General features: G+C 50.1%; 1 protein-coding gene across 5 annotated transcripts in view; it reads right to left on the reverse strand.

Moving 5' to 3' along the window:
• Positions 1-16,395, reverse strand: part of NFIC (nuclear factor I C) — an 89,737-nt gene that overhangs the window by 24,581 nt on the left and 48,761 nt on the right. For 3 of the 5 annotated variants that reach the window (XM_066574474.1, XM_066574470.1, XM_066574472.1), the window contains exons 3-5: positions 4,024-4,095; positions 1,964-2,038; positions 1,185-1,320 (exon numbers count right to left, since the gene is read on the reverse strand). In XM_066574474.1, the coding sequence (XP_066430571.1) occupies positions 1,185-1,320; positions 1,964-2,038; positions 4,024-4,095 (283 nt within the window). The remainder of the gene's footprint in view (positions 1-1,184; positions 1,321-1,963; positions 2,039-4,023; positions 4,096-16,395) is intronic. The other 2 variants (XM_066574471.1, XM_066574473.1) reach the window with 1 other exon arrangement.

Raw genomic sequence — 16,395 nt, forward strand, 5'->3', positions numbered from 1 at the left:
TGTTGCCACCGGGTGTCGGCTGAGAGAAACTTCCGGCAGCCACGCGATCTCCCTTCATACATGTCCTGCAGTTGCAGGCCATCAAAAGGCGTATCGGCGGTCACTAAGAAGTTAAAAAAGTTTTATTAAATTATTTTTTAAAAACTAAGAAAAAAGGCTAAAAGCTCCCCTTTTCCCATACTTCTATTTAAAAAAAAAATCAATACAAAAAACCCAATATTTTTGGTATTGCTGCATCCGTAATCTGCATTATTTATCCCACATGGTAAACGTCAGCAAAAGAAATACACATCATCAGAAATGCGCCTTTCAGTCGCGTCATCTCTAAGAAAAGATGGAATAAAAAGCTATCAAAAAAGTGGCCTGTACTTCTAAAGGATGGCAACGGAAACTACGGGATGCCCCGCAGAAAAAGGTGAGCCCCCGCAGAGTCATGGCGGTCAGACGCTGGCAGCAGGAAATGGTTCGTTAGTCTAAAAGATTTTATTTTTTAAGTGTAGTACAGAAAAATATATATATATTGTGTATCTTCACGATCGTACTGACCCACAGAATAAGGCCGCCTGCAGGAGAGCGCACGCACAGGACAATGAAAAGCTTTGGATCTTCGGCCGGTGCACGGACTTCAGCAGCGGGTACCGTGGGAACCAAAAAGCGGGCGAGTAAAAAAAATACATGACTCTTGTAACGGCACCAGAACTTAGTTTATGGGAGGTGACAGGTTCTCTTCTGTATATCAGCAATTTCTCCTTCCCCCTCCCTATTGTCAGATCAGAGCCGTCTCTGTAAGGTAGAGGTCTGCAGGAAGAGCGCCCCTCACTGCTCATCTAGAGGAAAGCTGGCACACCGCACCCACTACCTTAGCAAAATGCCAGCCCTTGGCCACTTAGGCAACAGCGGACAGGAGGAACTTTCTGCAACTCCTTCCCCTGTTCCTCCCACCCAGCGTCCGACTCAATGATTCGTCCTCTCCGCACACGGCGGCTGTCGTTGGGTCGGACCGTTCTCTAGACATTCAAGCCCCAAATTAGCAGGGCTTCAATTTAATAAACGATCTATTCCTGTTCAGGCGCTCCATGGTGGCCCTCGTTGAGGCTCCGAAATGTTTTTTAGGAACGAGTCTGCTTTCAGACACCTTGTGTCACAGATGCTTTGTGCCCATATGACGTATAAGCCATACACACCAGATGACGTACCCGCTCGATGACGTGCTCGGGAGGGTCCGGCGCATCCCAGTTCCGGCAGGGTTTAAATCATATGCCAGGTGTCCCTGTAGCTCTCCTAGAGAGAAATTGGGTCCTGCGCCCGACACAACTGGGACTGCAAAACAGAAGTCACATACCACAAGTATGAAAGGATGCCAGGGGTTCACATACTTCTACTAGCTCACAAATCATTAGGAAAGTTCTGGAGTAGGAAATGTCCAAACTGCTTCACATATTACGAATTGTACAAAGCCATCGCGACCCGGGAACTGCCAACAGGACGCCAACAATGTGGCTGCGCCAACAGGAGAGACGTTGGGGAATGGTCATATGTAAGGGCCGACCGTAGCGCCATTCTGCTTACCAGTCACATCCGTTTATTCAAGGACTTAAGTAGAAATGTCAACACTAAACTCCCAGGTATAACAATCACACATGGAAGGGTGACGTCCCGGAGAGGTGAGGAGCACAGAACGGTCTGAGAGGGGCGCTAGTCGGCACAGCTCAGTGCAGCTCCTTAAGACGTCTTGCACTGTATTATTTCTGTAGTTTACATTACATCCAGTGACGGAACAGAAATTACTCATTAATTAATTGATTTCCATTCCAGTGCCAAATAGCAAAGCCTAATAACCAGCATTTCATACACAAGTCCAAGAAAACGGCCCTAATGTGCAAATTATCCATGTGGAGCCCATTAGCAAGAAGAAACCTCTGTACAGCAGAACAGATGCAAGTACTCGGGGACGGATACTCACTTCTAGATACTTGAATCAACTCGGTCACGCTGAAAACACCAGAAGTGACAAAACTCTCCTGGAAATCTGTCATATCTGAGGAGACAAAAGAGCTGTGACAAGACGCAGAGGCACAGCACACATGTGGGTGCAGACACACACAGAAGGCACAGCACACATGTGGGTGCAGACACACAGAGGAGGCACAGCACACATGTGGGTGCCGGCACACAGAGGAGGCACAGCACACATGTGGGTGCAGACACACAGAGGAGGCACAGCACACATGTGGGCGCAGACACACAGAGGAGGCACAGCACACATGTGGGTGCAGACACACACAGAGGAGGCACAGCACACATGTGGGTGCAGACACACACACAGGAGGCACAGCACACATGTGGGTGCAGACACACACACAGGAGGCACAGCACACATGTGGGTGCAGACACACAGATGAGGCACAGCACACATGTGGGTGCAGACACACACAGAGGAGGCACAGCACACATGTGGGTGCAGACACACAGAGGAGGCACAGCACACATGTGGGTGCAGACACACAGAGGAGGCACAGCACACATGTGGGCGCAGACACACACAGAGGAGGCACAGCACACATGTGGGCGCAGACACACACAGAGGAGGCACAGCACACATGTGGGCGCAGACACACACAGAGGAGGCACAGCACACATGTGGGCGCAGACACACACAGAGGAGGCACAGCACACATGTGGGTGCAGACACACAGAGGAGGCACAGCACACATGTGGGTGCAGACACACAGAGGAGGCACAGCACACATGTGGGTGCAGACACACAGAGGAGGCACAGCACACATGTGGGTGCAGACACACACAGAGGAGGCACAGCACACATGTGGGTGCAGACACACACAGAGGAGGCACAGCACACATGTGGGTGCAGACACACACAGAAGGCACAGCACACATGTGGGTGCAGACACACAGAGGAGGCACAGCACACATGTGGGCGCAGACACACACAGAGGAGGCACAGCACACACGTGGCTGCAGACACACACAGAGGAGGCACAGCACACACGTGGCTGCAGACACACAGAGGAGGCACAGCACATGTGGCTGCAGACACACACAGAGGAGGCACAGCACACACGTGGCTGCAGACACACACAGAGGAGGCACAGCACACACGTGGCTGCAGACACACAGAGGAGGCACGGCACACACGTGGGTGCAGACACACAGAGGAGGCACAGTACACACGTGGGTGCAGACACACACAGAGGAGGCACAGCACACACGTGGCTGCCGAGACACACAGAGGAGGCACGGCACACACGTGGGTGCAGACACACACAGGAGGCACAGCACACATGTGGGTGCAGACACACACAGAGGAGGCACAGCACACATGTGGGTGCAGACACACAGAGGAGGCACAGCACACATGTGGCTGCAGACACACAGAGGAGGCACAGCACACATGTGGGTGCAGACACACAGAGGAGGCACGGCACACATGTGGGCGCAGACACACACAGAGGAGGCACGGCACACATGTGGGTGCAGACACACACAGAGGAGGCACAGCACACATGTGGGTGCAGACACACAGAGGAGGCACAGCACACATGTGGGTGCAGATGCACAGAGGAGGCACAGCAAACATGTGGGTGCAGACGCACAGAGGAGGCACAGCACACATGTGGGCGCAGACACACAGAGGAGGCACAGCACACATGTGGGCGCAGACACACACAGAGGAGGCACGGCACACATGTGGGCGCAGACACACACAGAGGAGGCACGGCACACATGTGGGTGCAGACACACAGGAGGCGGCACAGCACACATGTGGGTGCACACACACAGAGGAGGCACAGCACACATGTGGGTGCAGACACACACAGAGGAGGCACAGCACACATGTGGGTGCACACACACAGAGGAGGCACAGCACACATGTGGGTGCACACACACAGAGGAGGCACAGCACACATGTGGGTGCAGACACACACAGAGGAGGCACAGCACACATGTGGGTACAGACACACACAGGAGGCACACTCCGCATCACACACAGCATGGACTTACCCAAATTGATGGGCTTAGTGTCCTCCAGGTCGGAGCCGATAGCTGTGCGAGGGCTGCTGTCCTGTTCAGAATCTGCAACACAAATAGAGAGTGTCAAGCATGGAATTGTGGGTAGAATGTATCCATCCTGCGGGCGGGCAGAACTACTAAGGTTACAGAAATCATAGGTACTAACAGAAAATGTTCGAGGAGATTAGAGACATCGCTGTACTCTGGTACGAAGTGTTTAAGAAGAATACGTCCCCCTAACGACGACTCCTCCACACTGAACAAGCCTGACTGTAATCTTTCTTCCTACCTTAAGATGTGAACATGATGCGTTTTCGCCTCGCTTCTATGTACTTGCGTTTTTCACGCGCGTCACCACTTTTCAATAGTGCAAATAGCGCGGCGCATGTATGTGACCGGCGAGGCTTGTGAGGGCAAATAGGAAATAATGGGAGATTTCTGACGAGGAAGCGCCCAAACATAAGACGGGCAGCGATCCCTCAACCTACAGCGGCGTGAAATCAACGTGTTACTAACACGCACAACTTCCTTCCATATCAGATGCAACTCAAGTGAGACTCGCTCGTGTGACTACACCCGTAATCCGCTCCTGATCAGGGCTAACACACTTATGGTATAGCGACAGGATAGAACGTAAAGCCGCGGCCCGCGATGAGGGGCAGCGTTGGCACAATAAACCCGACTCCCTATATATAACTAGAACTCCTGAGCAAGAATGATGGCGCTGATAGAGAACACGCCGTGAGGTTTGGTTGACGTCCCCAGAGTCACAACATTAAAGGGGGCTGCTGGTTTTCCAGAAACGGTGCCCCGTCTGTCCTCGGCTGTCTGGTATTGTAGTTCAGCCTCAATTACTTCCATGGGAGTGAGATGCAATACCAGACACGGCCTATACACAGGTGAGGCGCCTCTGGCGAGTACGTCCACAAGGGATGAAAAAATGTGCCGTTGGATTTCACCACAAATCCACAGCAATATCCGCCTGTGTAATGTGGATTTCACCGCAGGATTCACCCGTCTACATCGAAAGGGCTGAAATCCGCGGCGACCATCCGGTGCAGAAAGGGACAATCCACCGCTCGGCCCGTGTGACAGGGATGTGCTGCGGCGCGGGGTGAGAATCGTGAAATCCACTTTCCTGCTGCAGAATTTCCTTGTGCAAATCCGTGAGAAACATCTGAAGAGTTTCCATCTGGTCCGGCTGCGCCGCACAGAGCGCCGCAGCCTCTTCACTGGGGGATTCCTGCAGCCGCGTTGGCTGTAAACGACCGCCGGACCGCAAAAGGCTGTCGATCTTTTTTCCCAAAACCCTACAAATATTAAAGTGCAGCTGATATTCCGCGGGACGTCATCCGCTCCGCAAACAGGTGTAGTAAGACGGCTGAGCAATCGGACATCTGTGACGCCATCGTCCGTGAGGCTAATAAGGTGCAGCACGCCCGGGATGGTCACTTATTATCTGCTGCCAAACCGCATAAAAATTAAAAAATGGTGATTACACAGTAATGAATTCCACGTAACGCCATAATGACTCGAGCGCAGGACGTTTATTGACCCGCTACTTCAAATCAAAACAAACAAAAAATCATATCCGCCAGGTGGTCACATGTGAGGAAGGCGGGCGTGAAACGCAGAAGAATATCAATGGTGGTGAATAAAGCCGGTATCTGACATCAGGAGCGCATGGACGTTCTAGACTGTATGTGACCCACAACTGGACCGGACCCCCACGCTGCTCCTGTTCTACGTTATATGTGACCCACAACTCGACCGGACCCCCACGCTGCTCCTGTTTTAGACCGTATGTAACCAACTGGACCGGACCCCCATGCTGCTCCTGTTCTACGTTATATGTGACCCACAACTTGACCGGACCCCCACGCTGCTCCTGTTTTAGACCGTATGTAACCAACTGGACCGGACCCCCACGCTGCTCCTGTTTTAGACCATATGTAACCAACTGGACCGGACCCCCACGCTGCTCCTGTTTTAGACCGTATGTAACCAACTGGACCGGACCCCCACGCTGCTCCTGTTTTAGACCATATGTAACCAACTGGACCGGACCCCCACGCTGCTCCTGTTCTAGACCGTATGTAACCAACTAGAGCGGACCCCCACGCTGCTCCTGTTCTAGACCATATGTAACCAACTGGACCGGACCCCCACGCTGCTCCTGTTTTAGACCATATGTAACCAACTGGACCGGACCCCCACGCTGCTCCTGTTCTAGACCGTATGTAACCAACTAGAGCGGACCCCCACGCTGCTCCTGTTCTAGACCGAATGTAACCAACTGGACCGGACCCCCATGCTGCTCCTGTTTTAGACCGTATGTAACCAACTGGACCGGACCCCCACGCTGCTTCTGTTTAAGACCATATGTAACCAACTGGACCGGACCCCAACGCTGCTCCTGTTCTAGACCGCATGTAACCAACTAGAGCAGACCCCCACGCTGCTCCTGTTCTAGACTGTAAGTAACCCACAATTGAACCAGACCCCCACGCTGCTCCTGTTTTATACTATATGTGACCCACAACTAGACCGGACGCCCACGCTGCTTTTGTTCTACACTATAAGTAACACCCAACTGGACCAGACTGACATGCTGCTCTTGTTCTAGACTGTATGTACCCAACTGGACCGGATGCCCATGCTGCTTTTGTTTTAGACCGTATGTAACCAAGTGGACCGGACCCCCATGCTGCTCCTGTTTTAGACCATATGTAACCAACTGGACCGGATCCCCACGCTGCTCCTGTTCTAGACCCTATGTAACCAACTAGAGCGGACCCCCACGCTGCTCCTGTTCTAGACCATATGTAACCAACTGGACCGGACCCCCACGCTGCTCCTGTTCCAGACTGTATGTAACCCACAATTGCCACAATTGAACCAGACCCCCACGCTGCTCCTGTTTTATACTATATGTGACCCACAACTAGACCGGACGCCCCCGCTGCTTTTGTTCTACACTATAAGTAACACCCAACTGGACCGGACCGACATGCTGCTCCTGTTCTGGACTGTATGTACCCAACTGGACCGGACGCCCACGCTGCTCCTGTTTTAGACCATATGTAACCAACTGGACCGGACCCCCATGCTGCTCCTGTTTTAGACCATATGTAACCCACAACTGGACCGGACCCCCACGCTGCTCCTGTTCTAGACTGTATGTAACCCACAACTGGACCGGACCCCCACGCTGCTCCTGTTTTAGACCATATGTAACCAACTGGACCGGACCCCCACGCTGCTCCTGTTCTAGACTGTATGTACCCAACTGGAGCGGACCCCCACGCTGCTCCTGTGCTTCCCCTGTTCTGATATGTATACTATGAGGCTACCTACAAACGTGCGATTTACCCGCAGATGTGAAGTTTTCCAGGCAAAAAACCCCTCACATGGCATCTGTGAAATTCCAGTCTTCTGGCCGATAATCGGAGGGTTTCACCGGTAAACCTCGCATGGCAGGGGATAGGAGAGCCCTGTGGTGCATTAAAGGTGAAGTGTAATGAAGGTGCAGTGTGGCCCCCGAGGTGCCCACCAAGGTTAATACCTCTTCTGTGCCCACCGTAAATCTGCCTCCGACAAAGCGGCCTTTTCTGGAATCCAAGCTGAAATTCACGAAGCGCTTGAACAATGGATTCCCACTTGGCAAACTCCAGCACACAAGACGAGTCCCCCTGCGGGGTCGCCATTTTTCTGTAACCTGTAAGCGAGTCGCCCGGCGCGGCGATGTGGCAGAAAGTGGAACTTACTGGCGTGTCAGAAACTTTGACAATCCCCCTTCTCAGTGATGTCGGGTTGTGGACCCGGCTATGGTCGGTGGTTTGTAATCACATCCCCAAAGCTGCTCCTTTTTGAAAACCCCCGTACGTGTGTGTATATATATATATCTATCTTTCTATCTCCGTCCTTGCAGCAGCGTCCGCCTGTGACTTCTCGTTACATTGTAACAGTTTACTCCCCATACATTGTTCTCAGTGCTAGGGTCTCCCCAGCCCCCCTGCGGTACGTGCCAACATCAGTGGGCAGCCCTCCCCCATTTCTGCGTCTCTCTATTAATATCGCGCTCCTGCAGACGCTGAGCTCAGCACTTCTCACTCCCCAGCAGCAAGATCTTCACATCTGTCCTCCCTGCAGAGGAGCAGAACATCCCCCCGCACTGCGCACTCAGCACACCTCTCTGCACCGCCAGATCACAACACAACTAGTAGTGCACTGGCCACCTACATACCTGCAGCAGCGCAGGTAGGTCCTGCCCTCTTGGCACACGGCCGCATACCTTTCCCAACCACAGCTTTCTAAACTGCAGCCATTGTTTGGCATTTGTTTCCTGCAGCTCCTATGTGACACTGTATATAGCCATGCCTCTCTATTAGAGGTATACGTGGTCAGGTAAGTGGCTCAGGGCCCCCGGTGATAGGGTGCCCACAGAACAATCTCACCTGTCCTGACAGCACGCCATCCATGTGACATGGCAACGTACGCAGCTCGTCCCTATAGCACATGAGGCGATAAGGTTGGTTTAGGGGGTCTCACACCTGCGTTGGGGATCCCACTTTACTTCTCCATTCAGGAAGCAGGGGGAATCCCCGCAGCTGAAAAGCTCCGTCTCTTGAGAGAACCGAACAGCGCAGAACAGACCCCATCGACTACAATAGAGTCTGTTCAGTTTCCGCTCAGCCGTCCGGCACTGCGGCAGAATCCCCAACCGGAGGTGGTAGACCGGCCTTACACAACGACGACAGCGAGCCATTGTGTGGTGTCAAATTATTTTAAAACTTGTCTCATTTTGGTCCATCGTGGCGCCACTAAATGCCACGTCCTCCGGCGCTGGTCCACGAGTGAGATCATTGGCGTCCCACGGCTGCAGTGCGTCATTCATACCGTCCAGCTAAACCCCGAACAGCACTGTAAGCTCATCCATGGAACCGCTAGTACCACCTTCTTCACTTCAGCGAAGGCCGGGTATACACAAGTCTGTGGTCACAGCGGGTTTTGCACACGTAACACACTGTACAATCTCCCATAGGCTGCCATGTTGCCGCTCACACAAATTGTGTGAAATACGCGTGCAAGAAAAATCGCAGCATGTTCTATCTTGGCAAGCATTACCATCAAGATGGTGCGAGGTGATTGGCATCACGCAATGTCACTGTGCACTTGCAGCAGGCCACACACTTGTCTCTCGCGGGCTGCACGCTGCAAATTATGGCCGTAGCTGCAATTGGGGAGATAACAGCCGACCGCCTGAGGCTCTCCAGTTTTATCAACATACTAAACGCCAAATTTCACACTAAAGTTGTCTTCAACTGCAGCTGGCCAGAGATGCCCCTTCTATATCCAGCGGTAACCTCCAATAACTGCCAGGGGCATCTGCAGACCCTATGCATGGACCCCATGTCCTCTGGAGGACGAGCCGCTGCATGGTCCCCCCTTCCAGCTAATGGAGGAGTCTTCTGTCCGGGACCCCTCTCTGACATTATACGCCATGATCAGACATGTTCCACAGTTGTAAGGTTCATAATTGAGATAGATTTGGCAGCCCTGAGTTACTAGAAGATCGTCATGTCACCAAGCAAATCGGCGTTCGTTTGCAGCAACCTTGCAGAATTCTGCAGATTTCCATGCTAATCACGGAGTGTGGAATGGCAGATGGCTTACAGGGGTCGTACCAAGATATAAAGTGGGTTGGGGACAACTTTACAAGTGGTGGAAGTCCAACTTCTGGGATTCACATCAGTTCTAAGGACTGGGGTTCCAACAGCCCTCGCAGGAATAAAGCAGAGGACACGTGTGCGCCACCGCCGCTCCATTAACTTCCATGACAGATTGCTTAGCACTCGTACGCACGGTCATCGAAATGAATGGAGCAGCAAAGGCACATGGACCTTGCTGGATGGAGGACACATCGAGCCCTCAGTCAAACGTTACAGATCAGAAATCCCGTAGGATCCCCTCCAAAGTACACTGTACACAAGGCACACCTCTGCTGCTAGCTATCCACGCAGCACACTTTTATATTGGTCTCTTCATTGACTTTATGCAGATGTGAAGGGTCACCTTCCAGTGTGCCGAGAGTCAGTCTGGTCTTCCACACACATTTTGTATTCTACATGCACTGGAGGAATAAAAGGTTGACTGCAAGTGAATCGCCTACATTTCCCTCACTACTTAAAGGGGTGTCCCTCAAAAACTCAGCTTATAGTTAAATGTAGCCCATAATTCTAAACATTTTTTGTATTTGCACTTCCTAAAAAAAGTTTCAGAACTCATGTTAGAATAGCGCCACCTACTGTTTCTATTCTGTGTTCAGCTCAGTAAATGGTCCAACGTGGTCACACATGCTTCACTTTGTTTCTCTCTCTGCTCCAATGGGTATGAGAGATCTCTGCTGTGATGAGCGGCAATTTCTGAAGTTGCTGCGTCTTCTCAGAAGAAGAGAAATACAACGTTACCGCAACTACGCTGACTCAGCATCTTTGAGAAGATGTAGCAACTTCAGCAGCAGCGGGGATCCCTCCACATACCCAGTGGAGCAAAGATAGGAGCAGGACTGAGCAGGTGTGACCACCAGGGAACAATTACTGAGGTGGACACAGAATACAGACAGCGGGTGGCGCTATTCTAACATTAGTCCTGGAGTATCTGGGGATAGAAAAAGTGTAAATATAAAAAAGGTTTATAATTATGGGCTGGACTGAAGTATAAACAATATTTTTCATAGAACATCCCCTTTACAAATCAGATAGTGAAACAGATTCCTATTTTTAATCTGTCTACTTTCAGCTTGTAGATATTTTTATTCCATTTTCTGTAGTGTGGAAGCAGCATTCTCATCCGAGTTAGAGAGATGATTTACATCCACCTCACCAGACTGCGGGGATCGCTTGGCTTCTAGGGGACAGTGTTTTGCGCATGCTCTCTGACCTGTATTATCTACATAGAGAATTGTAATCCTACCGCTGCTCAGAATGAGATTACTGCTGAAAAATTCTCTACAGAACAGGAAAGGTCGACCTGAGCGGCCAGAGTCAGAACGAAAACTGAAAGAGGTTAGGATTAACAAAATCACCAAAAATTCTTAAAAATTATGTTTAACATGAAAAACCACCCTAAGGCTGCATTCACACAAACGTATATCGGCTCGGTTTTCACGCCGAGCCAATATACGTCGTCCTCATCTGCAGGGGGGGGGGGGAATGGAAGAGCCAGGAGCAGGAACTGAGCTCCCGCCCCCTCTCTGCCTCCTCTCCGCCCCTCTGCACTATTTGCAATGAAAGGAGGCTTTCATGGCGTTTATGTTTTTTGTGGAAAAAAAAAGTTGTAGCCCAATCTTAGTAGGTCAACAGAGAAGTATGAAGCGCACTACAAGTTTTTTTGTGTCAGTGACATTTTATGTAACGCAGCAGGTTGTGGGTTTGGGGTTTGGAGTTTTCTCTGTAGGAACAACAAAAAATAAAGGCCATAAAAAGGCATTTAAATAAATCTCTCTAAAAACCAAAGAAAAATCCCTGGGAATGCCTCGGCAGGACGGCCCCCGAGCTCCGCAGGCTGGGAGTTGGGGAAAACAATTGCAAGATTTTTCCCATGTATTTTTAGGAGAAAAAGAACGCCAAAGTGTGTTCGAAGGTGGCCAAAGCCATAACTGGGTGAGCAGATCACACGGGAGATCCAGAAAAGGTGGCAGACTGCCCAAAACTAGAAAATGAGCTGCCAGCAAGACATGTGGACTTCTAGCGAGCATGCGGTAACCATGGTCACAGCCTTTAATGATATATATATATGTGTCTGCAGTAAATAAGACCTCCACACACACTGAGCAGGAGGGCCGAGGCTGCAGCTACTCCCTGGGAGAGAAGCTGGGAGGAGGCTGAAAGCCTGGGGTCTGTGGTAGACCAGGCTGTGGTACGGCCACGAGTCTGACAGGGAAGGACGCCCCTAGACTGACACCCTGGTTGGGTGCACTGTTGGACATTCCTGTGATGTGTAGTGGTGTCAGGCCACCGTGTTAGATAGGAGTCCGACTGCTAGGACTTCGGTTGTTAACGCATGTGTGCACGGTGACTAAACAGCCCTCGTAACGGTTATTTGCTGCCAAAAAAATGGATCTCCTGATTTTGACCACCTCCTCTAGTCTGACCAGGAGTCATTGAAGTGCGGTCACCCACCTTGATGGAGGAAAGGTGTGGATCCTGTGAGTGACTAATCTCCTGCTGGTCACTATATATATAATAATATACACACAAACATATTACATTGTTGGTCCAGTATAACACAACAACTAGAGTCCTGTATACGTCTACAGTACGGGCCATGAACATGTTGGACACCATTTTTCAGAGGGGAAGCCACTTTGGAGAGTCCTTTTCTTTTAGCAGGGACAACCAGGACCCCTACCGACAACTGTAATCTGTGGGGGAAGACGATCTGTGGAGCGCACCGATGAGCTCTATGTCTTTGTATCGGCTCTTGAAGGTCAATTCCCTTCTTACGCAAAGAAAAGTATCTGAAAATGTGTATTGTGAGGCAGAGGAGGCGGACCGCCACCGGCAGTACAGAGCAGCAGCCCGGTGGCCCCAAAGTTCAAAGCCAACTTCAGATATCGACCACCACCCTCCGTGCTGATAGTTTCCACCTTCTCTCTGCCATCTATCCATATTCATCCCAATTCCAGGGATGGCGTTTATGTATACGGCCGGACACATGCAATGCGGGACACCCGTCTACTGGCTGTATGTTATACCCACGTGCCATTAATGTCATGTGTGCGGACAGTTTGGGAACGCAGCGCGGTGTCAGAGCGGCCATCTCCTTAGTTACTCCATTGGCCTGCGTGTGACTTGGAGGCCATGGTCATTTTTTTACCGGAACTTCAGAAAATAATCGCGCCGCTCCCGTGACAGTCGCTCTTCAATGGCGCCAGAAATCTGCAAGTTCTCAGTTCCAATTCCCTAACGAGACTGCAGGGACCACGAAATGGTTAACCCGAGTTCTGCATGCAGCGCTGCTACTTACGGGCATGTCTTGGCATTTAGGGTGCATATACCGTGTTTAGGATGTGTGTAAACATGTAACAACGTGATTGCAGCTGCTGCGGCACTTCCTTCCTGCTGCCGTGACACAAGTGTAAATAGATAGAATATACAATTCACGCGGTTGGTGCTGATCATATATTTAAGATGGCAGCTGTCCAGTACACAGACGGAGTCTGTTTGATGCGTTATAAGGAAGGAGGGTGCGGGGTTGGAAGTTGTAATACTTAAGGTCACGCCGTACCTGTAGAATGTCTGGGCAGCCATTTTGTTTTTCTCCTACATTTACATTTTCCCTTTCCCTCCTCTTTCTCAGTTTTACAGAATGGCGGCCATTTTGTGGTCTCCGAATGTCAAAATGTCTGTTAAGCACAGTGATTTAAGGGGAGTGAGGAGGCAGCCGGTGGTTTATTCCATCCCCGCCGATAAAGTTTCACATTTCAAGTGTATAACAGCATTGCGCTGGAAATACGTCTCCCAAGCTGGCCTCCCCGGCAGCCGAAGGGTTAATGTAAATAATTCAGGTGGCACCGCTGATAACGGAGAGCCGCACCCTAAACAAGTATGAGAGTGGCGGAAGCGCCTGCGCTGGAGCTGACCGACTACAGGGTTAACTTCTGGAGCCTGCACGCCTGCCAAACAAAGTAGTTGGATTTGGCAAGCGCCCTTTCCTCTGGCTCTCCCTCCTTCTCGGCCTCCTCGCCCTCCTCAGCTGCTCTCCGCTTCCTTCTCTTACTTCCTCTTATCTTGGCTTTCTCTTCTTGTGCAGCGGTTCCCTGTCTTCCATATCTGATTCCCGTCTGATCTATGTCCGGGTCCCTTCCTTAATGACAATCCAAAGCCTCCAAGACACTAAAATCTCAGATCTGTAACAGCAGCGGATTCCCAGCGGTGCGAAGCAAATGTGTGGACACAAGCGTGCTCGGACCCTGCTCAAAAAAGGAGGGTGCAGAACGGAATTCTAAAGCGGGACTGACGGGGACGCCACTGAAGACGCTGCCTAATTCTCTATTAATTAAAACCCTACTTTCTTTGCATTCTGTATCGGTCATCTGTTCCCTGAACCCTGGGACCCTTTAAGTCCCATTAGTTCGGCATTAATAGATATTCCGGTGCAAGCAGATAAATCTTATATACTGAAGAGAAATACAATTTTCCAATACCCTTTCTGTACCAATTCCTTGTGGTTTTCAAGATCTCTGCTTGCAGTCATTAAATGGATAAGATTCTGTCCTGTCCTGTGATGATGGCTCAGGAGCCCGACTCCCCCAATAACTGGCTTGTCGCCCTACGTTCACCTTTCCCTTTAACCCTACGTTCACAATCACCGTTGCGAATTTAAAAAATGCTTTCACTACAACTAACGCCGATGACAGCCGACGGACGCCATTCTAAGGTCAGCGCTAACTACTCCACCCAAGGCTTTCTTCAAGCAAGTCCACTAAAGAATAGTTGGAAAGGGAGATTTGGTAAAACCCCTTTAAAGTCAGGACTCTACCTTGGCCATTCTAAAACCCAAAACAACAAGTTATCCCCTATCCACAGGATGCTGTTACCGGGGTTACTTCTTCCACAGCAGTGACGTCCCTATGGAATGCAGCACTGACTGAGCCTGCGGGGTCAGCACTCCATTCATTTCAATGGGGGTGTGCGTGGGGGTAAAAGAATACCCGGATGCCGGACAGGAGATAAGTTGTCATTCCAGTAAAATTCCTATAACCCCATCAAGATACTATGGCACATAAGGCATCCCAGAAATAGTGATGAACTGAAAAACACTAGAAGGGTGGATGGCACACAATTAGTTCTCAATGTTTTGCAAATCTTACTTGCAGCTACAGGAGATGATTGCTGCTAAAGGGAGATCTCTGGGTGATTACATTCAAGGGTTTACTTCTTCTCCCTGCATTGTGGTTGCTTACTCAATGAAACACATGAACAGTACGACTCTTGAGAAACCAAGCACATGGCCTCTAGCCATGAGGAGTTGAACAGAATTATGAAAGGGGGTTACTGTATCCCAAGATACAGAGACGTATGGTGACCCCTGTTTACGGTATTTAGTGGAGGATTTGGATCAGTCTCTTCTTCCTTGTATCACCACTGGTATGGAGCAACAAGTAGGTGAAGGATTTACTCCTCCACAGCTTGTAGGCCAGGGATTGGAGCTCCAGGAAGATAATTTGCTTATTCCTGGTGCATTCTGGGAAGAGTGAAGAGTCGCTGTTAGTGGGATGATTGCTGGGTTTAGCAGAGTCTAGCAGCTCGGATGTCACCAGGAAGATAATTGGCTTATTCTCAGTGATTCCAGGGCACTTCGTAACATCTCATTGGGTAAATATCATTACAAGAATTCTTGACTATTAGAAGTTTGGAAGTGACATCAACTGACTATGTACAACATGGAAGGGGAGAGGAGCCATATGGGGAGCTGCAACGTATGCTACATGTTTACAGACCGACCAGAGGAAAAGCCAAACTTCACCAGCCAGAAATGTAAGCTTGTGTCTCTACTGGAGGAAAAGGTGTGAAGTCTTCAGGAGAAAACAGATACAATGTAACTCATTAAGGAAGGTGACGATTTCTTTGACAAAGTAGAAGTAACTCTTCAGAATGTTGAAGAAGAAATGTCCGGCGTATCTGCAGAAGCCGAGGAATGGAAGCATGTGACCCAAAGAACCCGGAGGATCAGGAGTCCGTCAGCACCCATACTGATCGGGAACCGGTACCAGGCTCTCACGCAGGAGAACAACAAAGAGGTACATCAAGAAATGACTCTACCCACAAAGAATAGTCTAGAAAGCACACAGAATCCTCTTGTATGGGGAAGTAGTGTTGTTGTGAGGAAGAGGAGGAGAGCGCTGGTTGCAGGGGATTCCCTATTGAGAGGAACAGAGGCCGTTGTCTACAGACCTGACTCCTCCCGAGAGATGTGCTGTCCTCCAGGGCACAAATCACAGAGGTGTCTGATAGGCTGTCCAGACTCTTCAGTTCTGCAGACCACCACCCACTGCACCATGGCAGTGCTGGATGGGTCCACATGTTTTGATCAAAATATGCACTACAAATCTTACATTTTTATACAGTTAGAATATATAAACTATACACAATTATATTCAGATACTACAAGATTTCTGAAATAGGTGTTTTTGGTACTGCATTTGTTGCAGCCATGGCTTACGTGAACCTGCATAATTATTTGTAGAAAGTGCTGATTGGGTTTGTTTTTTTGCATTTGCGGAGGAGTAGCTGCTGAGTGCATGCTCCCTTTAAATTTCTGATATATTTTTAATTTTTATAAAAATAAAAAATATTT

The sequence above is a fragment of the Eleutherodactylus coqui genome, chromosome 7 (assembly GCF_035609145.1).
Source record: "Eleutherodactylus coqui strain aEleCoq1 chromosome 7, aEleCoq1.hap1, whole genome shotgun sequence".
NCBI lineage: Eukaryota > Metazoa > Chordata > Amphibia > Anura > Eleutherodactylidae > Eleutherodactylus > Eleutherodactylus coqui.